General features: G+C 54.6%; 2 protein-coding genes across 10 annotated transcripts; one reads left to right on the forward strand and one right to left on the reverse strand.

Annotated features, from left to right (window-relative positions):
• Nucleotides 1–2,643: 2,643 nt before the first annotated feature.
• On the reverse strand, nucleotides 2,644–9,664 carry MZF1 (myeloid zinc finger 1). 7 transcript variants are annotated; one of them, XM_032324610.1, is made up of 7 exons: nucleotides 9,127–9,217; nucleotides 8,159–8,776; nucleotides 7,382–7,817; nucleotides 6,758–6,941; nucleotides 6,022–6,092; nucleotides 5,787–5,907; nucleotides 2,644–4,274 (listed from the first exon to the last, which is right to left on the reverse strand). In XM_032324610.1, the coding sequence occupies exons 2-7, from the start codon at nucleotides 8,221–8,223 to the stop codon at nucleotides 2,836–2,838; spliced, it is 2,316 nt and encodes a 771-aa protein (XP_032180501.1). In that variant the 5' UTR covers nucleotides 8,224–8,776; nucleotides 9,127–9,217; the 3' UTR covers nucleotides 2,644–2,835. The 7 variants fall into 7 exon arrangements, with proteins under 7 accessions (XP_032180501.1, XP_032180503.1, XP_032180506.1 ...); XM_032324612.1 differs by lacking the exon at nucleotides 9,127–9,217 and adding an exon at nucleotides 8,944–9,046; XM_032324615.1 differs by lacking the exons at nucleotides 8,159–8,776; nucleotides 9,127–9,217 and adding an exon at nucleotides 9,506–9,664.
• A 2,010-nt stretch (nucleotides 9,665–11,674) lies between these two features.
• LOC116579369 (tigger transposable element-derived protein 1-like) lies at nucleotides 11,675–25,038 on the forward strand. 3 transcript variants are annotated; one of them, XM_032324664.1, is made up of 4 exons: nucleotides 11,675–11,831; nucleotides 14,130–15,671; nucleotides 21,483–21,546; nucleotides 23,276–25,038. In XM_032324664.1, exons 2-4 carry the CDS (start codon nucleotides 14,246–14,248, stop codon nucleotides 23,304–23,306), a joined length of 1,521 nt encoding a protein of 506 aa, XP_032180555.1. In that variant the 5' UTR covers nucleotides 11,675–11,831; nucleotides 14,130–14,245; the 3' UTR covers nucleotides 23,307–25,038. The 3 variants fall into 3 exon arrangements, with proteins under 3 accessions (XP_032180555.1, XP_032180556.1, XP_032180554.1); XM_032324665.1 differs by having other exon boundaries at nucleotides 23,279–25,038; XM_032324663.1 differs by lacking the exons at nucleotides 21,483–21,546; nucleotides 23,276–25,038 and having other exon boundaries at nucleotides 11,676–11,831; nucleotides 14,130–16,823.
• The last annotated feature ends 1,931 nt before the right edge of the window (nucleotides 25,039–26,969 follow it).

Genomic DNA, 26,969 nt, shown 5'->3' on the forward strand with positions numbered 1-26,969 from the left:
GCCTAAACCATGTGTCCATCCTCAGGCCTGTTTCTGAGGCCATCAGTTGAAGGCTCATCTGAGGATAGGGTATTGGTTTCTTGGAGAGGTGTGCTTGCTCCACTAGTTAAAGCTAGACTCTTGTGGTCTCTGACCTCATGGCTTTCCCACCATCAGTGGGGGAAGACTTAGCCATGCAAGAAAATGCAGAGCCATGGGGCCTGGGCCAGGGAGGAGGGGATGGCTGAGCTGAGACAGGGTTTTGGGTTGGAAGTGGTGCACCCTTGTTTTCCTTGTTACTCTCATGGTACAGGTGTCGAGCGGTGAGAGTGCCGTACCCCTTGGGCCTGCATCCTCTTGGGACACAGCATAGGGCTCCGCATATCAAAGTTCCAGAGGGAAGCTGGGACTGGCACCTGGAGGAATTGGGCAGCATATGACAGGTGAAGAGTGAGGGTGCGAGTGCACCTGGTGCGTCAACGTAGCCTCTGGAACCGGTCACTGAGAAGCAAGGGTCTGTTTTGGAAATGAGTGGCAGGAGTGGGCAGGGAAGGGAGGCTGAGTGCTGTGGGCCTCCAGGCTGGAGATCGGTGGCTGAGATCAGAGCAGTGCTGGGGGTTGGAGAGAATTGGACAGATTTGGGAAGCTTGGGGTTGGGGGTAAGAATAACTGGATGGATGTGGCATGGGGAGGGTGTGCTTGGGAGCAAATTGTATGGGCTCAGGTACAGATGATCCAGGGACAGGCTGGTTGGGCACTGTTGTAGCTTCCCCAGGTGACCCGTTGTCTTAGGGGTTCCTCTCCTGCCTTCCTCCTGTGGTTCTGGCCGAGTGAGGCCAAGTGGTCATTCTGTCCAAGCCCTCAGCCCTGCTGATAGTATGGTAGCACTTGGGTTCACAACCCCCAGCCTGACTTGCAGGGCTGTCCACAGCCAACTGCAGAAATGACCCTTCATGGGGGACTCTCCCATCACTTCATGTTTCTTTCTTAAGAGGACTGGCTCAGCAGGCGAGTCTGTGGACTTATGACTTTGGGCACTGGGCCCTGGCCTGTTGTCGCTATGCCTTTCAAGTGTGTTGTAATTTTTCTTGTGTGTAATTTCAGGTTCTTAAGTAGTCATGTGTGCAGATTTTCTTCATGTTCTTCAAACACCAAGATGATCAAAACACGAGAGTGAGCTTTCTTGTCCTCTTTGTTTCTGATTATAAAATTCACACAGGACTTGAAAAAAAATCCATGTTACAGGATTTATAAAGTTCGGCAATACTCAACCTCACAACACTAGCTACCTCAGTATTTGTGCGCCTTCCTTAATCTGACTCCTAGCCTCCACCTAGGGACCCAGTGACTGCTTTCTACCCCTCTGATTAGTATATCCCAGATCATGGTCCTTAAGAGTTCTGTTTGTGGTTAAGAGGACAGAAGTATTGGCCTAGGGCCCAGGCGGCCTCCCCCCACCTCCCAACGGTGCCACATGGAAGTACCCCTACATGGGGAGTTGTTGACTTTGCCAGATGTAGATGCCAGAGTGGCCCTGGTCCTGGCTGGGGGTTGGTCAGGGGGGTGGTAGAGAGAGGGGTGGAGTGGGGGAGGAAAAGAGGTAGGGAACACACCTTCTTTGGGATAGCTACTAGAAGCTTCTGACTGAGGCTGGCTTCTTTTCCTGATTTCAGGACCCCAGTAGCAAAGTCCAGCTGTATCCCTGGAAGAAGCTTAGACACATGAGCCTCAAAAGGTTGTTCTTAGAACCCCTCCAAGGGCAGGCTGACACCTGCCCAGAGTAGGGTTTATGTCCCAAGCCAGATCCCGATGCATGAAGATCTTTCCTTTGGCACTGCTTCTTATCCCGCTTTTGGCCCCCAGGGTACCCACTGGTTGGGGTTTTGTGGGGGGTGCACTAGGTCAAGAGTGCACAATTTGGATGGAAGGGAAAGATAATTAGGGCAAGAAGCAATGGCATGTGAAAAGTCCAGAAGGTTCCAGAGATGCCAGCCCAGTGTGCAAGCCACCGAACCTGCACTGGCAGCATCCGCACTTTTATGTAAGCTGCTGACAGCTGTGCTTCCTGTGACTTGCTGCTGAACACATTCTTCATAGGGACCACCACCCAGTGTTGGGGAGCCCTTGGGGGTTGCACACCTGGCCAGGGTTGGGGGCAGCTGTGGCCCACAGAATGTGAATGATCACTAGGGGGATAGAGAACTGGCCTGGGGCCTCCAGTGGACTTTGATTTCTGGACAGGCTGGGGTATCCTAAGGGGAACCTAACCTCAGCATAGTAGTTAACATGCATGAAAGAATCTAGATTTCCAGATAAAACCTTCTAGCTTTTATGCCTAAGAAATAGCTTCCTAAGGTTAAAGTTTTATAGACAGATCCCCAGCTCTGGCCTTCTGGGCACCAGTTTGCTACTTGTACTGCTCTTGATGATCTTGGCTGGCAGGGGAAAACTGGGCCAGTTCTCACCTGGCAGTTGGCTTGGCCCATGGTTGTACGGGTTGAAGCTGTCATGGCAAACTACAGGAGCCACGGTATAAGCCACATCCATAGCCCTTGGGAGGGGCTTCTAGGAGTCCATGGCTCTCAGAGACTGCATGGTTGCCGAAGTGGTAGATGGTGGGGGGATGAGGGACCTGCGCAGGTCGGGAGGCACTGAATGTGTAGATTTCCAGACCCACGGTCCATCTACTATTTATTGAGCACGTACTAGGCGCCAGGTCCTGAGTGGGCCCGTCTGTACCCAGACTTGATCAGAGGCCTCACAGCAACACTGTGAGGTTAGTGTTCGGGGCGAAGACCCTCCCCCGCAACCAGAGGCCAGAAGCGGAGACGCAGAGAAGGGGTACAGTGAGTGCTGTTACTCCGCACTGTGGATGCGCTGGTGCTGGATGAGCTTGGTGCTCTGGTGGAAGCGGCGGCCGCAATCCTGGCAGGCAAAGGGCTTCTCCCGCCGGTGGGTGCGCAGGTGCTGCGTCAGCGTGGGCCGCTGGCGGAAGGCCTTGCCGCACTCCGGGCATGCGTAGGGCCGCTCGCCCGTGTGGATGCGCCGGTGCTGCGTGAGGTTGGCGTGCTGCCGGAAGCTCTGGCCGCAGTCAGGGCAGGCGAAGGGCCGCTCCCCGGTATGGATCCGCTGGTGCTCGGTGAGCCGTGACACCTGTGTGAAGCCCAGGCCACACTCGGTGCAGTGGTAGGGTTTCTCCCCAGTGTGCGTCCGCTGGTGGCGCGTGAGCTTCAGACGCTGGCTGAAGCGCTGGCCACACTCCGGGCAGGCGAAGGGCTTCTCGCCGGTATGCACGCGCAGGTGCTGCGTGAGCGTGGGCCGCTGGCGGAAGGCCTTGCCACACTCCGCGCAGGCGAAGGGCCGCTCGCCCGTGTGGATGCGCCGGTGCTGCGTGAGGTTGGAGCGCTGGCGGAAGCTCTGGCCGCACTCCGCACAGGCAAAGGGCCGCTCTCCACTGTGGACTCGCCGGTGCTGCAGCAGCACAGAGCGGCGGCCGAAACGCTCCCCACACTCCACGCAGCCAAAGGATTTGTCGCCCGTGTGCACTGCCTGGTGTTCCAGGAGCATGGCTCGCCGCGCGAAGCTCTCACGGCACTCGCTGCAGGGGAAGGGGCCTGGGGGCTCCGGGGCACCGGGAGGCGTGGGGGGCGCAGCGCCCGGGCCAGGGGGGTCGCCATGGATGCGCTGGTGCTGCAGTAGGTTGGAGCGCTGCCGGAAGCTCTGGCCGCACTCTGCGCAGTGGAAGGGCTGCTCGCCCGTGTGCACTCGCCGGTGCTCCTCCAGGCGCACGCTGCGCACGAAGCCCTGACCACAGTCGCCGCACACAAACGGCCACTCCTCAGTGTGCGTGAGTTGATGACGCAGAAGGTGCGAGCTTCTGCTGAAGCTTCGGCCGCACTCGCTGCACACGAATGGCCGCTCTCCTGTGTGTATCTTCTGGTGCCTCAGTAGGTTGCTGCGTTGGCTGAACACCTTCCCACACACGTCACAGCAGCCACCCCGCGCCACCCCGGGGCCTGTGCTGGGGCGACCCCGTCCCTGGCCTTCCGTCCTGGGTGTACGCCAGCGGCCAGTGGCCAGTATGGGGCCCAGGAGCTGGTGAGGACCCTCGTTCGTGGGGTTCTGCTCACCTCCAGGGCCACTGGGGAGCACAAGTGCATGTGAGAAGCCACTTTCATGGGAGGGCGACCGGAGTTGGTCTGTGAGGCTGGCCATGCCGAGGTCCCACGGGATGTGGAGGTGGGGGCTCACAGTGCCTGGGCCAGCAGAGACGCTGTCCATGTGGAGGGCAAACCCTGCATTGCACAACAGGATCCACTCAGTCATACCAAGAGAGCTGTGCCTGGACCCACTCCAGCCCATGGTAAATAGGGTGAACTAGAGGGACCTGAAACTAGCCAGTGAGGCAGAACCTAGTATGAGGAAGATTTAGAAGATGGGGATAAGCTTTCCAGGCCTGACTTAAGTTTGCAAAAGTTGCCTTTCTGGAAGGGCTGCAGGACACATATGGGACAGGTGGCCTTGCAATAGTGATGATGGTTTCTACAAATACACTCAAGTGGGTGGGTCTGAGGGAGGCTGGAAATGGAGCCAACACGAGAGAAATGGGGATCAGAGGTGACAGGCGGCAGCACTTTGGTCTGACGTGCCTTGCTTGAGAAATAAAATCAATCTGACCCTGAAGAAGACTCGAAAAGTTTGGGATTAGAGGTACCAGGTAGCTCTGGCCATGGACATGAAGGGGCGAGGCCACCAAGCATGCTGGCGTGACTATACAGAACTACTGCATGGACCAGCCCTGGACACTCTCAGCACAGAATTCTGAGCAGATAGCGGGCATTGATGTAGCTCTAATTCCTGGATCTCTTCTCTCATTTTGGCAAAAGACTGGGTTGAGGCTGTGAGACCACACTGAGGAAGCAGTATAGCCAACAGCCAAGGAACACACATTCCAGAAACAAGGGAACACAACTGGAGAGAAAGGAAATCAGAGAAGTAATTCAAGCCAGTTTCCCACAATTGAGAGGGATAGATTTCAAACCGAAAGGGCTTACCAACAAAGACGATGAAAAAACTTTGAAACTGAATTAGTAAAAAGAGTTCTTCATGTAGCCCCACTAGCCTAATATAGAATGTTAGGTAAGTGTTTTAAGAGATATAGCATCTCAGAACTTTTTATCTTTTTATCACGGTTTATCAAGAACTTTTTATCACGGTTCCCAGGAAGGTCCACCAGAACAAGGGAGTAAACCAAGGAAGAGGAGCAGTCCAGCAAACAAGGAAGAAGAGGCAGAGAGACTGGATGATGGCTGACTGAGAGCAGTATAGCTGAGGTGGACAGCAGGGGCTTCTGGCCTCCTTTTTGTACTGCTCCATCCACATCCTGTGTCAAGGTCCCTCTGCCCACCCACTGTCTACTAACCTGCTGTCATTGGCAGATCCAGACCCTCCCTCCCCTGTTACCCAGTTAGTGGGGGCAAACCCAGACTCTGGGCCATCTAGGATGCCAGGGATGGGAGAGGTTGGGGGTATGGGGAATACAGGCCCTGCTCTCAGGTTTTACTATGGTGGGAAGCAGCAGCTGGAGGGAACCTGAACTCAGCAGAGAGTTTGATGGAAACTCCCAACAGCCTACTCCATGCCAGGGGAGAGCCCAGGTTATATGCTACAAGAAACAGTCCACAGAATGGAGGAGCTTGAACATGTTGGACTGAGAGGGCAACCTGAGCAGGACCAGGAGTGGGATAGGTGAAATGTGGTGCTGCCCATGCAGAGGGCCCAGCCCCACCATGCCCATTCTCACTCACCTGGAGGGAAGATGCCTCCAGCTTCCTCCTGCCACAGGACCCCAGGATGCTCCCTCCATGAAGGCCCCTCAAGTCCAGTTTCGCTGTGAGGAGAGGCCTGGTCCAGCACTATTTCACAGCCCTGAAACCACAGTGGTCACTGCTCATCTATGCCCAGCTAGGCTAAGGAAGGGACCCACCTGATCCCCACCCACTGAGGCTCCCCAGACAGGGAGGATGGCCTGTATGGGCTCACCTGGGTCTCTTCAGGCAGGAAGGTGGAGGTGGCCTCCTGGGGATTGGCTAGAGGCCCAGAATCCAGAAGCTCTGTAGAGGAAAGTTGGGGTCAGGTGGCCCAAGGGTGTCCCCACCCCACTGCCCTCCTGTGGTATGCCAGATGCTGGAATCCAGACTGGGGGCTAGAGTAAGGCAGAACCCCCTGGAAGGCCACAGGAGAAGCTGTAGCAGGATGAGACAGGCTCAGGACACAGACCCCTGCATGAGCCCTGGGCAGGATGGCCAGCAAGGGTGGATGGGAGCACTGTACTAGGGTCCACACAGGAATGAGGGAGTGTGGGTGGCCAGCTCTGGTACAGATCTGGAAGAAGTAATACAGAGAGTGGCTGCCTCCCAGCATTCTGGGGTCCTCCCTCAGCCACTACCACCTATATTCAAGCCTGCCACCTGCTCCCCAGAGACCAGCTATTGTCTCCCAATGGATCTCCTTGGGAGTGCACCCCACACGCCTCCCCACCCCCGAACCCCAACAGCCTACTTCATGTCAAGGGAGAGCACAGAAACATAGCTGTGGCAGTCAGATTTGGCATGAGAGGAGCAGTGATGTCAACTGGCTAGGCAGGATGGGGGTGCGGTGGGGGACACCAGTGCATATGAATAGTTCCAGCCAGCAGGTGACCTTTAGGCTGTTGAGGCCAGGCTCCCCTGGTCTACTCCATCAGGCTTTGGACCATGCATGCCTTGCCCACCCTCACCTGGGTCATCTGTAACCGTGGGTTCCTCTTTCACCCGAAGGCCCAATGGTAACTCCTGCGTAGCTTCAGATGGTGTCCTAGGCCCATGTTCTGGAGTCTGAGGCTTGGTTTGAAGGAGGGGCTGCAAGTTGGAGGGCTCCATCTTCTCTGATAGCACTTCCTGACCCTGCACTTGGACTGTGACCTGGGAAGGTGCCCCTCACCATTAGGGACCCATGCGGAGAGTTTAGCTGGGCACAAGCAGTGGGTTCATAGGCATCTACCTCATCAAAGGACCCCAGGTCCTGACCCACTAGGCTCTCTAAGGACCTACATTCCCCCCAGCACTGAGTCAGGGGTAAAGGAACCACCTGCAGTTGCTCTCCTGTTGCTTACACCTGTGAATGCTCAGTGGTCTCCCTCTCTCTCCACGCTGCATCCCCTCCCATGTCCATGACTCCAGGCGATATAGTGGTGGGCCGGTGAGGCTGGCCCTGGAAGCCTGTCTACTCCCATACAAGGTCTGATGCAAGTGACTACTTCAAATCACAAGGAACAGGTGTTTGGTTGAGCATGGCACCTGCCGGGGGAGGCACAGCTGGATACTGTTCCAGCCTGGATCCTGGCTCAGGGCCACCGACTCACCCATCTCCGGGGGCCTTCTGGCTCTTGGCGTAGCCCCTCGACTAGGGCAGCTGCCTCCTCAGGGCTGCCTGGCCGCTGTCCCTCCACACGGGCCTGGATCTCGGGGGGCAGTGCACACAGGAACTGCTCCAGTACCAGCAGCTCCAGCATCTGCTCCTTGGAGTGCACCTCGGGCTGCAGCCACTGGCGGCACAGCTCCCGGAGTTGGGCCAGGGCCTCTTGGGGACCCAGTGCCTCCTCATAGTGGAAGTGTCGAAAACGCTGGCGTGCAGCCTCTGGGCCGGGATCCCATGGGGCAGCCTCACCCTCCTCTTCAGAGTCCTCCAGCTTCACCATGACAGGCCCCTCATCTTCCAGGGCTGTGTGACCTGGGGAGCCCAGTGCTGCGGGCCTCATTGGAAAGACTGGGCTGGGGCTCCGAGGATAATGTCTTTCCCTAGGAGAGGAAGAGGATGAGGCTACTGCGAGGACAAACAGTGGTAGTAAATGCTTATTGAGTGACTACTGTATGCTTCGTTGTTCCATCCTCAGACCTGTACTGAATGGAAGGCAGATATGATAACTGAGGCACAGAGAGGTGGTCACATGCCAGGCACCTGTCTCTCTGGTCTCTAGCTGGGACTTATACACAGTCTCTGGCATTCCCCTGTTCCAAACACAGGGTGCTTCTTAGGGATATGAAGGCATCCCCCCCACCCCACCCCTGCCCTTCTACATGCACCACGCTATCCCTGATGTGTGGATCTCCCACTGCCAAATGACATCTGCAGTATTCACCACATGGCCATAAGAAACACTCCAGCCCCCCTCCCCCCACACCATCCAGAACACCACCCCATCATTGCACCACCCACTCTCCCATCTAGTCTCTCTTGACCATTCTCTTCTCAGCTTGGTTCCACACGGCAGCCTTTCCCACTCCCACACATGGACAAGGTCAACTCTGGCCACACTTCCAGGCAGCATCCCTCTCCCTCCATTCAGTCCCATCCTCTGAACCGGCCCAAGTTATCACACCATGTAATGCCCCACCATCACTTCAGCTCCCTAATTTAGGCAGGGTTAGGAGGTGATGGGATCTTAACAGGGGGCCCACAAAGGCCCCAAGACAACTGGACCAGATGCCTGCAAGCAAGATCGGAGATTCTGATCTTGCCTATTTGTTACATAACCTTGGCTAGTTTCTGTGAACCTCAGTTTCCCCATCTTTACCGTCCCCCGTAAGTGGGGCTGCCCCCCCTTCCCTCGCCATTGCTGCTCCCTTTGCAGCTGGGAGTAATGTGCGGACTTTGTGAAGAAATCTGAGTTTATTAAGTGAGTAGATTCGACTTCCAAGGCCGCCGGATCCCGTGGGTCAAAATTCCGATCCTCAAGGTTCCAGGCCATCCTGCAACCCTGGGAGAAAGTTGGACCATTTTTAAGCCAGCCAGCCACTGCGAAGCTTCCTGAACTACATTTACCAGAAATCCTGGAGGGCAACCTCCACTTTAGAGAGACCCCCGCCTTCCCCCTCCCCCGGCTGGTTTATTGCTGCCATGGCAACCGGGGGGGGGTTCCGAGACCTTGTCGCGGTGGCAGAGCACTGCGATTGAAGAGCATCGCGCGACAGCGCCCGGCTCGCCGGAGGAGCGCCTAGAAGTCTGCTCCGCGCTCCGGGTCCCGCCGGGCAGCCGGAATCCGAGAGTCCGCGGTCTCCGCCCGGGTCCCCGCCCCAGCCTCCCACGATGAGAGGTCCCCGCCCTCACCTCCACGCACAGCGGGCCGCTCCGCGCTCACAAGCATGCGCACTCGCTGACTTCCCCCTCCCCGGCCGGACTCTGTCTCCCAGAATGCTCCACGCATCAGCCCGAGTGCCACCTTGCCCTTCCCCCACACTCGCCTCCTTTCCCACCCTCCTCCCGTTCCCCGGGGTAGCGTTGTTCGCAACGACCAGATCACACGCCCGGCCGCCTCTTCCCTCGCTCGCCCCCTCAGATCCAGGCGTCCATGCCCCGTCTACTTGCGCGAGCTTCTCAGGCGGCAACGGACAGCATCGCCGTCTTCCCAACCGCGCATGCCCCCCACCACGTTTTCCTCAGTTCTTTACGGGCCTTCCAGGGATTAGCAGGGGGCTGCACCAATCACCGCTCTCACTAGGACGCCGTCAGCCCATGTCTCCATGGCAACCGTTCGCCGAAAAAGGGGGCACCTCCTGCAGCGCCCAGCCGGACTGTAAATGGCAAAGAGGCTCGGCCGGGTGCTTTCTGGGAAGTGTAGTCGGCTGGGCCCTCCGTGTGCGCCAGCGCCCCGCGGCGTTCCTTTGTGCCTGGGAACAGGGGGGCGGGGCTAGGATGCGCCGTGGTAACCGGCTGGGGACGCGGAGGGCTTCTGGGGAGGGGGGGGAGGGGTGAGGTGGGATGGGGCTGGGGGTGCCGCCTGGAGTAGGAAAGCCGCGCGAGACGATGAGGAGAGGTGAGGAGAGGCTGACACAAAGACTTAGGGGCGGGAGAGGCCCAGAGCCTGCCGGGCTCAGGGGCAGAGAGAGCTGGGAGGAGAGACAGTGAAAGCAACTGAACAGATCCAGGGAAGGAGACCCTGAGAGGAAAGAAGATCAACAGAGAGGGGTTTCTACTCTCAGAGACCTAGAGAATGAGATAAGAAGCCAGAGGATCCAAGAGTCAGGCCGGGTGGACAGGATGTCCGAGAAGTTAGCAAGGCGGAGGGTCAGGAAGGGATCGATCTGGAAGGAGATTCACAAAGACAAGATGTGCAGCTATCGAGATTCAAGGGACGGGTGTACAGAGGCAAGGGGAGAGAAAGGGCAGGCATTTGAGAGACAGCAAAGATGGGTGGAGAGTTTTGCGAAGACCTAGAGAAGGGGGACAGCAAGGAGGGAGCTGGAGGTAGACTTTTAGGAAAACTCACCCGAACTGAACAGTAGTGTAAGGGCCTACTTAGCCTGAGCGATTCCATCTCTGATTAAATAGTCATTTTTTTGTTTATGCACTAACAACATATGGTCTACCAGTCCCTGATAACAGAGCTCAAATATAAGGGCAGGTCAGGTCAGGTGGAGATAACAGAGCCCGAATGCAAGGATGAGTCCGGCCACGTGGAGACATCCAATCACTATCTCCCGAAAGAATGGGTGCCAATTCTTTTTTTTTTTTTTTTTTTAAAGATTTTATTTATTTGTTTGACAGATCACAAGTAGGCAGAGAGGCAGGCAGAGAGAGAGGAGGAAGCAGCTCCCCACTGAGCAGAGAGCCTGATGTGGGGCTCGATCCCAGGACCCTGAGATCATGACCCAAGCCGAAGGCAGAGGCTTTAACCCACTGAGCCACCCAGGCGCCCCTTGGGTGCCAATTCTGACCAAGGTGATAGGCTAGTTCAAATAGCTACTATAGGGTGAATTGTAATTCAATTGGCCACCCGTGTGTGACCTAGCATGACTATGCAACTTTCTCTGTGTGTTACAATCTCATGGGCCACCTGTGTGTGGCCAGGCTCAACCATATGGCCTTTGCTCTATAAAGGTTAGTCTGTGAGGCTCTGTAAGAGGTGGCCCCAACCGGCCGGTTTGATTCTGTGTGCTTGGCGCGAAATAAAGCTTTGCTTGACCTTTGCTTTGTATCAGTCTGGCTTCTTTGATCACGTACCCTATCAGTAGGACAAAAAAAGGTGACTGGGAGCCCTCTCTGTGTTTCCCAGCATTGTCTACCAAGCCAGCTTGGGCTCATCTGACTCCCTAAATGAAGGAATTCTTTCCCTCTGAAGTACCTTTTGATTGGGATCCAGGCCGCACATGCTTGGGGTTAGAGTTGTATTACCCCCAGGGCACTGAGCGGGAACTGAGACACCCGGGCCTGCGACCCCCAAGTGCTCCTCATTTCTTTCACCCTTCTTGTTCTTTCTCATCTTCCTGGAACTGCCTGTGCTATCCTGCGAGTTTCCTCCCCGAGGTAATTAACTCTTCCATGCGCACTCACTGAGTTTATTTTTAAGTTGACAGTCTGAGCAGAATTAATCCTCCAGGATGGGGGACAAACCGAGAAAAGAGAAAGAGAAAAGAAAAAACAGAGCTGGAAATGGAAGGAAGTAGGGAGGATGTTGGAAAGACACAGAAAGTCGGGGGAGGGAAAAATTAGAGAGAAATGAGGCCGAAAGCCAGCTTTGGGCAGAGGCAGCTTCTGCCGCCCCCTGCTGGCCTCTAGGCGCAGCGTCCTCGTCTCCGAACTACATTTCCCGGCGGGCCTGGGAGCGCCTGGCGCAGGGTTCCGCGCGCCGTCAGGGGCGGGCCCCACGCCGACTCCTCCAATCCCGACAGTCCCCGGCAATCTTCCGCCTCCGCCGAGAACATGGAGGTTGAGCTCGGCTGCCTTAGGAAAGGGGCCCTGTAAGGCAGGACACAGGGAAGAGTCGCACCCCTAGCGGACCAGCTGAAGCAGCCGGCCCACGTCGCGGTCCGGAGGTGAGGGCGGTCGGCTGCGCGGGGGCCCGGGTTTCGGTGGCAGTGGCGCGGGTTGCGGCGCCGTTTCTCTTGGTCCGGAGCGGCGGGAAGAGAACGGAGAGAGGCCTTGGTACTTTCAGTCCGGGACGAGCGCGGGGTGGGGGCCAATCGGTGCTTCCGGCAGCCCCGCTGCTCTATGGGAATTGTAGTCTCACGGGGACAAACCCTCTCTCCCACCCAGATGTCGGGCCGCGAGCCTCCCCGGGCTGCGCGCTTGGAGACTTCCTCTTGAGCGCGGGAGGGAGGGAATGGATGAATGAACATACGGGTGAATTAATTTAGAATCGTGGGTGAGCAGAGGAAGGCGTGGATGTTGGAGGAAGAACAGAGGCTCGTGAGGGTTTCAGAATTCGGGGACGGCTTCCAGGCAAGAGGAGCCTTTCCCATGCCCACCCACCTTTCCCTGCCTCCCAGGCTCCAGGGTCCTGGGCCTATGCCATCTTGTTTCAAGATGCGCCGTCCACGAGTCCCTGAAAAAATTGATGTGATACCGACAGCTGCCGTAGGCGCTGTGAAAAGAGACCTTCACTCATTTGTTTATGCTTTGACAGGCGCGCCTTCAAAAAAAAATTTTTTTTTTCTTTAACTGATCAGGCGCTACTTTCACGTGGCTCATAATGCAGTAAAGACAAGATGAAAACTGTTTCCCACCAATGTACTTTAAAATTAATAATAACGTATTTGAAGTTTAATAATTTCATCATCAAGCGCCTTCTTAATGCACTATTCCTGGGCCTGGAGACACAAGAGAGCTCAGCCGACACAGCTCCTGCCTTCGGGCAGCCTGTGACAGATGTATAATAAAATGTATGTAGGGAGGGCCTTTTTGATTAGGTTACATTTGAGCAGAGATTTGTAGGAGAGGGAACAAGCTATGCAGATAACAGTGAAGAGCCTGAGCCCTGGGCCGAAGGAAACAGGAGCACCCTTAGTCTGCCCCAAGGATGTGGGTAGGAGCGAGCCAGGTAAAGGAGGAGGCGTTGAAGTGCTTGAGGAATCTGGTGACGATTGTGGGTTTTACTCAGAATTGGGATAGCGCTGAGCAGAGTGGGGACAGGATCTTAGTGCTTACTGAATCTTTGTGGCTGCTGTGTGGAGAACCACCTTCCTCCTCTATCCCCAGATATTCTCTGGGGTGGCACGAATTACATTGGTTTCCTCCTGTATTAGTTTTCTATGACTGCTGTAACCTATTACTGAAAAAAGAGTGGTTTAAAATAACACAAATGTGGGGCACCTGGGTGGCTCAGTGGGTTAAAGCCTCTGCCTTCGGCTCGGGTCATGATCCCGGGGTCCTCTGCTCAGCAGGGAACCTGCTACCCCCCACCCCACCCCCCGTCTGCCTCTCTGCCTACTCGTGATCTCTGTCAAACAAATAAAATAATAATAATAAAACACAAATATATTATCTTGGAGGTCGGAAATCTGAGTTGGGTCTCAGTGGGCTAAAATCAAGTTACCAGCAGGGCTGTTTCCTTCTGGAGGCTCTAGGCTTTAGTGGTCACATTGCCGCTTTCTGAGTGAAATCTTTTGCCTCCTCTTGCAAGGAGCCCTCTGATTACATTTAGGGTCCATTTGAATAAGCCAGGATAATCACCTGATCTCAAGATTATTGTCTTAATCACACTCACAGTGTCCCTTTTGCCATATTAGGTAATTTTAAAAAAGATTTTATTTATTTATTTGGCAGAGTTCATGGGGGAGGGTGGGGAAGCAGGCTCCTTGCTGAGCAGAGAGCCTGATGTGGAGCTCGATCCCATAAGAGATCGTGACCTGAGCTGAAGGCAGAGGCTTAACCCACTGCGCCACCCAGGTGCCCCCCCCATATTAGGTAATTCACTCATAAGGATTAGTACTTGGACGTCCTAAGGAGCCATTATTCAGCCCCACACTGATGTTTGATGTCTTTGGGTGGGAAGCATGGAAATGGGTAGCTTGTTTGCTCATTGGTGTGTGGGAAGTGGGTTTCTAAACTGTATCGTGGTTGCAGGAGGTTTGCTGGGGGAAGAGAGCAAAGTCTCCTAGCTGACTTGTCTTGATCTCATAAGCTAAAACTAAGTGACAGGCTACTCTAGATGCAAAGAATGGATGGAATTGAGTGTGCAGTGTTTTCAGCAGTAGGAAAAGAAGGGATTGGGCATGCCTCTGAGGCAGTGGTCAGCAGGGCTGGGTGCTCTTTGTCAGAACATGAGAGGGCCAGCTGGTGGTTGGCACTTCCATGTACTTACACATTAATGCCAATGTGTCCTTGTCTTACAGGCAGAGGCAGGTATGGCAGGAGAGGCCAAGGGGCTGCCATCGTGGGCACACTGGTAGCTACTGTGGATAGGCACTGGGGAGAGACCTCATCAAGGTGTGTGTTCCAGGGAGGCGGAATGAAGACAACTCCCCGGCTGCAAGTGTCGGGGAAGGCATCCCTCGGTGGGATTGGCCTCCGCCACACTGCCAAGCGGGACCGAAAGTCCATCACCTTGCATGTGAAATTAGAGGTGCTTCGGAGGTTTGAGGAAGGCGAGAAGCTGACTCAGATTGCCCGGGCCTTAGGGCTGGCCACTTCTACTGTTGCCTCGATCCGTGTCAACAAGGACAAGATCCGGGCCAATTCTCAGGCAGCCACACCGGTAAGTGCCACACAGCTGACCCGCTGCCGGGGTGTGGTGATGGGCCATATGGAACGCTTGCTGAGCCTCTGGATCGAGGAGCAAAAGCGGCAGAACCTGCCTATCAGTACGCTGCTCATCCAGGACAAGGCCCGACGGCTCTTCGCGCAGCTGCAGCATGAGCAGGGTAATGGCACTCGGGCTGAGACCTTTGGGGCCAGTAATGGCTGGTTTGCCCGATTCAAGGCTCGCCACAATGTGCTTTTGACAGATGAGCCATCTGTGGCTGACACCCAGGCTGCTGCCCACTACCCCCCAGTGCTGCGCACCATTCTAGAGGAGGGCTGCTACTCACCACGCCAGGTGTTCAATGTGGATGAGACTGGCCTGTTCTGGAAGCGGCTCCCAGAGCGCATGTTGTTGGCCCTGGAAGGCGCAGCTGGGCCTGGCCTCAAGGTCTCTAAAGACCACCTGACCCTGCTGCTTGGTGGCAATGCAGCTGGTGATTTCAAGCTGAAGCCGCTGCTGGTGTACCCCTCAGAGAACCCGCGTGCCCTCAAGGGCTGCTCCAAGGCCAGCCTTCCGGTGGTCTGGCGCTCTAACCGCAACGACTGGCTGACACCCAGCATCTTTCAGGAGTGGTTTACTAGCTGCTTCTGTCCTGCTGTGGAGAGCTACTGTGCCAGCCACGGCCTCCCACACCGTGCCCTGTTGGTCTTGGACGGCGCACCCTGCCACCCTGCTCACCTGGGTGGCCTCTCACCCCATGTGCGAGTTGAGTTCCTGCCCAAGAACACATCAGCCCTGATCCAGCCCATGAACCAGGGTATCATTGCCACATTCAAGGCCTATTACCTGCGCCGTATGCTTAGCCAGCTGGTCCAGGAGACATCTGGTGAAGACCGACCCTCCGTGCGGGAGTTCTGGCGCAGCTATACTGTTGTGACTGCTGTAGACAATATAGCCAGAGCCTGGGCAGAGTTGCAGCCCGCCACCATGAACAGTGCCTGGAGGAAGCTGTGGCCCGAGTGTGTGCCTCCTGGCGCTCCTGAGCCGGACACTGTGCCTCAGCTCCGCCGCAGCATTGTCGCACTAGCCAGCCATGTGGGCCTTGGAGATGCAGCCGAGGCCGATGTTGCCAACCTCTTGCAGGCCCATGGGGAGACCCCACCCCATGGCCTCCCCCAGGATGCAGATGATGGTGGGGACATTTGTGGCTCTGGGTTGCCATGGCAGGCAGGGAAAGGCTTGGTGTCCGGAAAACGAGAGCCAGATTTCACAGAGGCTGTAATGGGTGTGGGGACTGAAGATACTGATGTGGGTGCTCTGAGCCCTGAGCACCTGGGCCAGGCCCTGTCACACTTTGCTGCTGGTTTACGGGTCCTCCTGGAGAACGATCCAAACCGGGAACGCAGCCTCCGGGTGTCTCGGGATGTCCACTGTGCCCTTGCCCGCCTCCGGGAGCTGCACCGGGAAAAGAGGCGACAGGCCCGGGCAGGTGCATCCTCAGGAGGGCCCATGGCAGTGGCACCAAGGGATTTGGCAGGAAACCTGCCCTTGCCCCACGTGGGGCCCACAGAGGGTGAGGAGGTGGCTAAGGGCACAGGTCATGAAGGTCAGACCTCTGGCTGTCCTGTATGATTTGGGGCTTGGGCTTAACCTCACATGATCTCTCTGTAACGATGTTTTGTTTCTGGAGGTCAGATACTGCTACTTCTTCCCCAGGGTTCTCATAGCTCATGTTGTATTCTTTGTGTAGTGATGCCAGGCTTGGGGAACAGAAGGGTGGTGTTCTCTGATTGGCAGATGAACTGCAGGGCCCAGGGAGTGCCCACCCATGACAGGGACACATCCTGTAGTATGGTCTTTGCCCTGCACAGCCTGCCAGGGCAGCTGTGTCAGGGGCCAGAACTGAGACCTGCCTCTCCCATTTTCCAAACCTGACTTCTTACTCCCTACACCATTGTGAGCCTTCCTTGCCAACTGTAGGTGAGGGTTTCCTGCTCTCAACATGACCTTTTGTCACTTTACATGCCATCTTCATGGCCTCTGTTGACCCGGGTCTCTGGTACCTTCCCTGTGCCTGAGCACTTTGATTCTCTGTGGATTTTGATACTGGGGATCACTTCCTTTTTTGGAGACGTTTTCCTCCCTGAGTTTCTGTGCTCTAGTTATCTTGGCTTCCCTCTAGCCTTTGAGGTTGAGCCTTTTGTGACTGTGATGGTCTCCCAGTTCTGGTGCTCTTTGGAAAATACTCTCCACTCCTCTAAGAGCTGGATTACCTCAGGGTTAATTCCTAGTGCACTGGCTGCAGCCCAGCCTCTCCCTGAGCCAGCTCCTCTCCCCGAGCTAGACCCTGAGCTCTGATTCTCATGGATATGCTCCCACCCCAGTCGTATTATCTCCCCTAATACCAGTTTGTTTTCCTGTTCCCCAAACTGTAACAACTGGCATCATGGGGTGTCCACCTGACTGCAGAAATACCACTTGGGTCACCAAAACAGATAGTCGGCAAGGGAAGGTCTTGTGCTCCTGCTGGATGAGCCACGGGTGATGGGATAGGGATGTCTGGGCTTTTGGACTCCTTTCAACACAGGTGCACGTGTACATGAACACATGCACATCTACACACACAGGCACACCAAGAAATAAAAATGGGAGAAAGGATTCCCGTTACTTCTGTCCCAGTTAACACCACACTGATGGTCTTGCTGTCAACATATTCCTGGGTCTGGAGGGGTTGAAGGGCCAGCCTCACTGGGAGAAAGGTCAGATGAGGCCCCGTGCTTGCTTTCCTGGGGAGAATGGTAAGAGGGATGACAGAGAAGGGAAGCTTTTCTTAGGATTCTGGTGACAGACTGGATACATTGCACAATTCATGAGCACTTGTAATGTGTCAGGTGTTGAGGAGACCAGGGAGAGTGAGACTGACTTCAGGAGCAGCTAGTCCAGAGGTTGTTACATTCTACCTGACAAGGCTGTGACAGGCGACTCGAGGAAGGACTCCCACCTAGCTGGGCATGGAGGACTGGATGTAATAGGCAGGTTTTCTGGGGAGTGTTGTCTCAGCCTTTAGGGACCTTGTTGACAGTCAGGAAACCCATCTTTTCACAATGCCACATGGTACAGAGGGGCTTGACAGAGGCAGCCTGGTGCCGTGGGGTGGCTGGTGAGAGCCCAAGGACCCAGAGGAAGGAGTATCCTGGTGGAGGCTAAAGGGGGCAGGCGACCAGGTGGGATTCCTAGTCGGAATCTGGCTGGGCCGAAGGGTAGTTAGGGGACCTACGCTGGAGGTCGTGCTGTAGTGGTGATGGGCGGTCTGGCTCCAGGGCTTGTTTCTCCAGGTGTCTGGCCTGGGAGCCCTGGGTGCCTTCAACCAGCAACCGTTCCCAGGCCCCTGAGCGTTTCAGGGAGGCCCTGGTGGTGGATCAGGGCAGCCCTGCGTCTCCTGGGAGATGCCGGGTCTCAGGCTGGTTCTCCGGCTCGCTGGGGACATTGGCCAGAGAATCTCGCCACAGAGACGGTCTTGGACGCTTTTCACCTCAGGCGTGGACCGTTGCCATAGACACGCAGAAGCAACAGGGATACCGGTTCACTCCCCTCCGCGTGCTCCCGTGGCCATCGAGTGGGGGTGGGGGTCGCCCGGGGGCCGAAGGGGACAGGCTCCGGAAGCAATCATTGGCGGGGCTAGGCACTTCCGATTCCCAGCCGGGGTGGTCTCACGGTCCTTGCGCGGGGTCCTTGAGCGCCGGCCTGTGTGGCTTGGTGGGGGGTTGGTGCGTCAAGACCTAGGCAGCCAGAAGAGCTGAAAACGCCTTTGGGCTGGGCGTGCCGCCTGGTGGAGGGCGGAGGGGGCGTTGGCGCCGAGGAGCGTCGCCCATTTCTAGTCCTCGAGGAAGGGCGGCTTGGAGGCCTTGCACGGCACCCGGAATTGGTTCTAGGCTGGGTTCCAGCCGCGGCTGGGCGCCGCTGTCCCCCGGAGCCGAGTTTCTCGGGCTTCCTGCCCGCGGTGCTCCTTCAGAGCTGGGCTCCCTTCCTGTGGGGAGTCTTAGGATGGCCACAGCCCCAGCTTCTGTCTCCTCTCTGCTGCCACTCCGCGTGCGTCCGCCCAGAACCAGTGCTCCGGCCACCCCCGTGTTGTGCCCACCCCCGTGTTGTGCCGAGTGTTGTGTTGTAGCCATCACCTCCTGGGGCGCCTCGCGGTGGGGAGCCCGTTGGTGGGCTGTTGGGTGTGTGTGTCTGGGGAGCCCCGGCCGCCCCGCCCCGTCTGAGAACAGGCGCTGGCGGTGGAAACAGCCTGTTGATTCGTGAAGGCCGTGGTAGCAAGTAGCGGTTGCCGAAGAAGGTCAGACCGCAGGTGGAGATTCTTGAAGAAAAAGCGGACGTCCTCCAGTTATTGCTCACATCACGCCCACTGGGAACTTGTGTTTCAGGACCCATTTCTGAACATTTGTAACTGTAGCTTCTCCCTGCGCGCGCGCACACATGCTCCGCAGAGGTTGTTCTAAAGTTTGTTTGTTTTTTAAGATTTTATTTATTTATTTGACAGACAGAAATCACAAGTAGGCAGAGAGGCAGGCACAGAGAGAGGGGGAGGCAGGCTCCCCGCCGAGCAGAGAGCCCAATGCGGGGCTTGATCCCAGGATCCCAGGATCCCAGGATCATGACCCCAGCCGAAGGCAGAGGCTTTAACCCACCGAGCCACCCAGGCGCCTGGGTTGTTCTAAAGTATTAACAGTAGGATCGTGTTGTGTGAGGACTGTGGCGGATTACTTCCTGTTTCCCACTGCCATTTTTTGATCTTGACTAATTGGTTTGGTGAAGCCTTAGAATATAGGTGAGGTTCGGTGGGGTGAGGTCCAGAGCCAATGACCCAGAAAGAATTCTTGAGATGTCTTTGGTGCAAAATGGTGGTTTATTTTTTATTTTTTTAAAAAGATTTTTAAGTTGTCCCCCCCCCCCATTTGACAGATCACAAGCAGGCAGGGAGGCAGGCAGAGAGAGAGGAAGGGAAGCAGGCTCCCTGCTGAGCAGAGAGCCCAGTGCGGGGCTAGATCTCAGGACCCGGAGATCATGACCTGAGCCACCCAGGCACCCCAAAATGGTGGTTTATTAAGGCACGGGAACAGAAGCCATGGCCAGAAAGAGCTGCTGCCCAGGGGTTGTGAGGAGTGGTCCATTATATGCATGCAAGTTGGGAGGGGATCAGGGTTGGCCTAAGTCTCTGAGGAATTTTGGAGGCAAGGTTTCCAGGACCTTGAGGGGCCAGTTATTGTTGGGAAAAAGGTGATTCATTACCAGTAATAAAACCTTTGTTGTGAGACCCTTAGATGTGTATCAGTGGGCCATATGCTTGGGAATGATTGTCAACATGTACCTTGGAGGGTTTAGAGGTAAAGTTTCCAAAGGAATTGTTAAAATAGATTTATAGGGTCCTGGTTGAGGGTAGGGGGCTCATCAGGCTATGGTTGCCCTTTGCAAAGTGTTAAGGTGGAGGCAGTTGAGTCCTTAGAGGAATATCACTGTGCCTGTTTCAGGGGCTTGTGAGTGGATAAGGACATTTAATAATTTTTCTTTTGCTCTTGTTTCCCACATCATGTTTGAGCTGAGCCTCTCAAAGTTGGTAGGAGTCTGCCATGGGGGAAGGAAGGCCTTCCAGCTACAGGGATAGCTGTTGCTATCCCTGTGCCTGGCCCAGGCTGGCTGCAGTACAGGTGACCCTAGCTTCCATCTGCCCTTCCAGTCTGTCTCCCCCCCCCCCCCCCCCGCCATCACTTTTGCTGGTGCCTGGCAGATGGCATCCTTCACTTGCTTAGACTCTCCCTGGGCACTCACCCTCTGCTAGTTCCTGCTTGCACTTCTGCTTGGGTGCTGGGGGGTTCTCTCAGGTCACTGAAACGTGGCATGTCCATGCCCCCTAACCTCAGGAGCAACTCTCCTACCTTTATCCGGTCTAGCTTGAGTTACTGTACACTTGTGTGGGTGGGCTCGCTCTTCTCTTAACCAAGTTCCCAGTGCCAGGTGTTTTCTTGAGGGCAGAGATGGGGAGGGGGGTTGAGGCTGGCTGACAGCCAGCCAGACGTGGGGACAGTTTCCTCAGTAGCAAGTGGCCTCGAGGGTGTGTGTGTGTGACTTAGGTGCTGGGACTTCATCAGGGGGATTCCCCAAGACCACCCTTAGACTTAATGATTTGCTGGAAGGAGTCACAGATTTCAGCAAGGTCATTATACTCATAATGGTTGGTTACAGTGAAAAGATACATATTAAAATCAGTGGTGGGAACAGGTGTATAGTCTGGGAGACAGTGGCTGTGAGCTTCCATGTCGTTTGCCAGGGTAGTCGTGTGGACACTGCTTAATTCTCACAGTAATGCTGTGTGACAATGTAGCAATCAGGGATGCTTACCTGAGCTCTGGTGGGAAGGGTTTTTATTGAGGGTCAGTCATATAAGCATGGAGCATACTGACTTCAGTTACTCAAATCTCAACTGCTCCCAGAGGTCAAACTGGTACCCTGTGACCCATGGTCACTGTAAGTCACACTGTTAGCATGAACTATCTGCTTTGGCCCAAGTCCTGAGGTAAACAAAGACACCTTTAACAGGCAGAATATCCAAGGGCTTAGAGGTTACCTCTTAGGAGCAGGTCAAGCACCAAACTTTTGGAACGTGTAGGGTTTGGACAACCCAGGCCTGCTGAGTCAATCCTTTACTGAATTTCTTGCTGCAGCCAGAGGAAGGTTCTCATGGTCCTTTCCTTGGCATTTCAGTGACTTGGGTTTCAGGGGCTCTGGGTGTACTCCTGAGGTATGTGTGTGTATGTGGACCAAAGTGGGAGCTGCATGCGGGCCAGGGCAGGGTGTTTGGAGGGCAGGCCCTTGTCTCATCCAGCCCAGAAGCCCAGACCAGCACTGAGGTACATGCTAACTGCCTGACTGATTGATTGGCCTGGGTGCCTGACCCCTGTGCGCTTAGGGTGGGGCTTAGGACACTAACCTTCTCCTTTCCCCTCAGCACGGGCTGAGGCCTGTCCTGAGGACCTGCAGAGCTGGCCAAACCCTTCACGGATGGAGCTCAGGTGAGCTATGAGTCCTCCAAAGTCATAGATGCCACATCTTGCCTACCACTCCCCCTTTGTGTCACAGGGTACTTGAATGTTTGTGGTCCCAGCGGGTAATGCAGGGACTTCCCCAGGAGGAGAGAGGGAATTGCTTATAGACGTTGACTGAGCATACATGGGAAGGAGGGCAGATCAGGCAAGGAGCATGCGTGGCCAGGGTCTCCTGTCAGGTGAGTGGGCCACACCCTGGCCCTCTCTGCCCCTTGACTGTCATTCTTGGAGCTTCCTGAGAGACTGCAAAGCATGGGAACTCTTATAGTTTCCCTGTCCAGATCTACCCAAGGTGGGCTCAGCAGATGTTTTCTGTGAGTTAGTGGTATGTTGGGAACTCTTGGGGGAATAACCAGGGTGCTTCACTGTGAAATTCCATTGAGAAAGTAGTACAAAGTTGAGCTCCGAGAAATGCTTTTTCTAAAACAGGGTGCATGGTCTGCCTTGTGGAAGGATATGCAGGAATTAGGCTTCCCTGGCTGCCTCTGGGACCCTCCCCGGTTCTGCAGGGGCCTGTCTGGGTTATTTCACCATGTCCATGTACGGTTGATCCTTAAATAGCACGGGCTTGAACTTTATGAGTCCACTTGTATATGGATTTTTTTTTTTTGAAGATTTTATTTATTTGAGAGAGAGTGAGAGAGAGAGAGAGCACCCAAGCAGGGTCAGAGGCAAAGGGAGAAGCAGACTCCCCACTGAGCAGGGAGCCTGATGTGGGACTCCCTCCCAGGACCCTGGGAACATCATCTGAGCTGAAGGCAGACACTTAACTGACAGCCACCCAGGCACCCTGGATTTTTTTTTTTTTAATAAATATAATACTGTAATATATTTTTTCCTTTTAAAAGATTATTTATTTGAGAGAGAGTGAGAGCGAGAGCAAAAGAGAATGAGTGGGGTGAAGGGCAGGAGGAGAAGCAGGCTCTCCACTGAGTAGGGAACCCACTGCAGGGCTTGTTCCCAGGATCGAGCCACCCAGGCACCCGTAATGTATTTTCTTTGTGCTTTTAATAACATTTTATTTTTTTCTAGCTTTATTGTAAAAATACAGTGTATAATACATATAACATATGAAGTATGTGTTAATTGACTGCTTATGTTATCAGTAAGCCTTCCAGTCATCAGTAAGTTATTAGTAGTCAAGAGTTGTAAGTGGATCTTGAACTGCTTGGTTGGGGGGGGTAGTGTCCCCTAATTCTGTGTTGTTGAAAGGTCAGCTGTTATCTCTAGCAAAACAGACAAAACAACACAAAGAAAAAACTGAGTTGCTATCCTTAATTACATTGATCAGGGTCATTGCAAGCTCAGAGCCATGAAAATGTGTTTTCTTGTAACTGGACAGCTTCTTGTTTTCCTCCTCGGCTGCCTGAAAACTCAGAGTTCAGTTTTATGAGCAATTGTTATAAATTCCTGTATCCAGCCACAATGTTTTGAGGCACTTCTCCCCCAACCTGTGAATTTTTGATTTCTGCCTTTGGTCTGACATCAGCTTGTGTATTGTGTTACAATGGACCTGGGGCTGAAGTAGGTGACTTCAAATAGTATGGCCATTGGGAGGTATTGTTGTAAAGTGGGAGTGGGTTTTCAGAGGCTTGCTGCTGTGGCCAAATGAGGGAGATTTATCAATGGTCTTTAACAGGTTTCATCCAAGCCTGTCTCATTTCTCACCAGTCAATGTCTTTTCCCCATTTTATAGCAGGTCAGAGCCAGGGCAGCAGTGGCATTGAAATCGGCAGGCCCAGGGCGGGAACATGCATATTCTTTAGCTGTGTTTGTAGAGGGTGATGCAGATGGAGCCTCCTCCACTGGTCGAGGTGGTCTTCAGACCACTCTGGCTGGAAGATCGCTCTGGAGATGCCACCCAGTGCAACCCTGTGCCAAGGCACCAAGTGGGACTGCAAGGCTTTCAACCCTCAGCTTGAGGTGTTGGCAGTGCTTTGAAGCCAGAGAGAAGCTTAGTAGAATAGGGGAGGTGCTGGGACTGTCCACCTCCACTGTGGCTACCATTCTTGACAACAAGGAGAAGATCTGAGTGAGTGTCTGGTCGGCCAACCTGCAGGCGGCCCAGATTGACACGCAGCTGCAGTCTGGTGATGGACAATGTGGAGTGGTTGGCGAGGCTGTGGGCACGACTGCGGCAGTTGTGTGCAGGTAGCCCGCCCTGCTGCGAAGAGTGATCTGGGAGGGCGGCTGCACACCCTGGCTGTTGTTCAGCATGGATGAGACTGGACTTCTCTGGAAACAACTGCCTGCTAGGATGCTTCTTTCTCTGGAGGAGAAGTCAGCCGGGATGCAAAGATGCCCGAGCTCTGATGCTGCTGCTTGTTGGCAATGTGGCTGGCGACTTCCAGCCGAAGCCACTGCTGGTGTACCCCTCAGAGAACCTGCATACCCTCAAGGGCTGCCCCAAGCCCAACCTGCCTGTGGCATGGCGCTCACACGAGGGAGTCTGGGTGACCATGAGCCTCTTCCAAGAGTGGTTTGTGCACTTCCGGCCAGCCATAGAGAGGTACTGTGCCCAGTACAGCCTCCCGCACAAAGCACTGCTCATCCTGGACAGTGCCCCTGGCCACCCTGGGAGTCTGGACGACCTTTCGGAACACGTGTATGTGGGGTACATGCCCAAGAAAACCAGGGCCCTTGTCTGGCCCATGAACCAGGACACTGTTGCCACCTTCAAGGCCTGTTGTCTGCTCAGGGTCTTCCGCCTGTTGGTGTTGCGGGTGTGAGGCAGGGACCACCAGCACTCAGTGGTCCTTGACATCTGGCAAGAATACAGCATTCTAGACACTATCTACGACATCTCTGAGTCCTAGGAGCAGGTCCGCCATCGACACTGGGTAGGCGAAGGAAGCCGCGGCCTGAGCGCATTGGCGGGATGCTGGCAAGCTGCATGGGGATGCTCTACCTCAGACCCTAAGGGACATCACGGCACTGGCCCACAGTATGGGTTTCAGACAGGTGACAGGCAGATGTGGTGGAGCTGCTGCAGAGCCCCAGCACAGACCTGTCCAGCAAGGAACTGATGGGACTGGAGCAGGAGCATACTGCTGGAGAGGAGGGCGAGGACATCTCACCTGTCTTCCGGTGGCTCATGGCCAGGCACTTGGCCGTGGTTTTGGCATGCTTGGATGCTGGCCTGCAGATCATTAGTGACAGTGACCCCAACCTGGAGTACAGCCTCAGAGTCTACATCACCAGCTGCTATCGAGAGCTTTTCAAGGAGAAGAGAGGCCCCAAGGGGTGGTGGTGAGGGCGGTGGTTGGGAGCTCCAGGGACTCAGCACTTGGCTGGGGAGAGGGCTTCCTGATGGCTCCCTTTGCTTGTGTTGAAGTTGCAATAGCCTGAATTTTCCCATTTCATTATATTCCTCAAATGGTTTTTTGTCAGCAAATAATTTATTATTTCCAGTGAACTTCTCAAATACATGGCTTTTTTAAAAGCCTTGATGAATTCTCAGGTGTGATATTTTTTTGTGTTCTGGGTCCTTTGGAGGAAAGTGTACCAAGTTTCTTAGTGGAAGTCCTTGAGGAAGCCAGGCCCCTGAGTGTTCTTGTGCCTGTGCTCACTACAATGAGCTCTCCTTTTGTTGAGTGTGGGACACTTAGAACTGTGTGGACATTCAGTGAGGAAAAGGGGTTTTGCTCGGCTTCTGGTCCTCTCATCTTTCTGCTGGGCTTAAGGCAGCAGAAAAGGCTGACCCCAGATGAGCCTTCAGAGAGACAATGATAGAATAGTTTTGGGTGGGAGCAGTATCTGGCCACACACCTCCCAGCTCTGTTCCTCTGGGGCCTTGGATGCTAATTGTCACCCTGTCCTGTTCTCTGAAATGATGTGTCCCCACTGAGTGGCTGGGGAGAGAGAAGAGAGACTTCAACCCATGGTGGATGAACTGGAGAGGCCGCATACCAGGCCTCGCAGCTCCTAGCAAGGGGCATCCTCATGGCTGCAGGTTTCTCTTGGGCAAAACTGGGTGCCAACTCTTCCTTTCTTCTTGTCTCCTCCCCTGCTCTCTCTGCCTTGTACCCCCTCTGTTTACTCATTTCTATTTGACTTCTGCCATTCCTCTTTGACTTTCAGAAGAAAGTGGCTTATGTGGGCATGGCTTATCCCAGACAGTGGTGGCATTTTGGAGAAAAGGCCCCAGATTCTATGAGGGAAGACTGGGGGCCACCCAGTGCCCTGCAGAAGGCAGCCTTTGGGAATGTGTCCTGTTTGGGTAAGGATGTGGATTTGGGGGAGTGGGTTGGCCTAATTCCAGATACACAGCTCCTCAAGTGAGTGGTCTGTTTCCAGCCATGGATTCCTGCTGCAGAAAGGCCTTACCTGAGCCTACCCTCTTTCTGCAGGAGTGGGGAGAGGGAGGGCTAGCCTAGGAGATCTGTTAGTGTTTAAATTTGGCCCAAAGGTTTTACTCTGGAACCCAGATGCCCACACATCTCCCATCTGCCTACTGTACACACCTGTGTACACCTGACTGATGTATTCCCAGACGTGACCTCAGATTACAGGCAGGAAGTGAGTGCCACCTGCTGGCTGGACCTGTTGCACCTGAGGCAACTCTTCTGCCCCAGTGCTGAGGCCAGCTCTGGGTTCTCCTGGGAGTGGCTACCATGGGTGTATCTTGGGATCCCAGGGTTGCTGGGGAGCTTCTCCCATTTAGGTACCTACACCACTTAATGTAGAATCTGAATCAGATGAGAGACTGACACTATTTTTTGTTTTATTTTTTAAAAGATTTTATTTATTTATTTGACAGATCACAAGTAGGCAGAGAGGCAGGCAGAGAGGGGGAAGCAGCCTCCCCGCTGAGCAGAGAATGTGACACGGTAATGAATGGTGTGTTGAAAGGAACGTGGAGTGGATTAATGACTGTGACTGGGAAGCCCCATCTGAGCCAGAGCCTAGGCAGCATGGAGTGGGGCCACCAGGACATCCAGAACTTTGACTTGGTAGAGGAGACCAGTGCATGGACCTTGGGGTTGTACTTTGTCCCAGTGATGAAGAACAGAATTTTGTTTTGTTTTTAAAGATTTTATTATTTTTATATTTTAAAGATTTTATTTATTTATTTGACAGAGTGAGAGAACAGCAGAGGGAGAGGGAAAAGCAGGCTCCCCACTGAGCAGGGAGCCTGAGGTGGGCTCCATCTCAGGACCCTGGGATCATGACCTGAGCCAAAGGCAGACACTTAACTGACTGGGCCACACAGGTGTCCCTAAAGATTTTATTTTATTTAAAAATTTTATTTATTTATTTGACTGAGAGAGAGATCACAAGAAGGCAGAGAGGCAAGCAGAGAGAGGTGTGTGTGTAGGGGGCGGGGAAGCAGGCTCCGGCAGAGCAGAGAGCCTGATGCGGGGCTCCATCCCAGGACCCTGAGACCATGA

Source organism: Mustela erminea, chromosome 19 (genome assembly GCF_009829155.1).
Source record: "Mustela erminea isolate mMusErm1 chromosome 19, mMusErm1.Pri, whole genome shotgun sequence".
NCBI classification, from domain to species: Eukaryota; Metazoa; Chordata; class Mammalia; order Carnivora; family Mustelidae; genus Mustela; species Mustela erminea.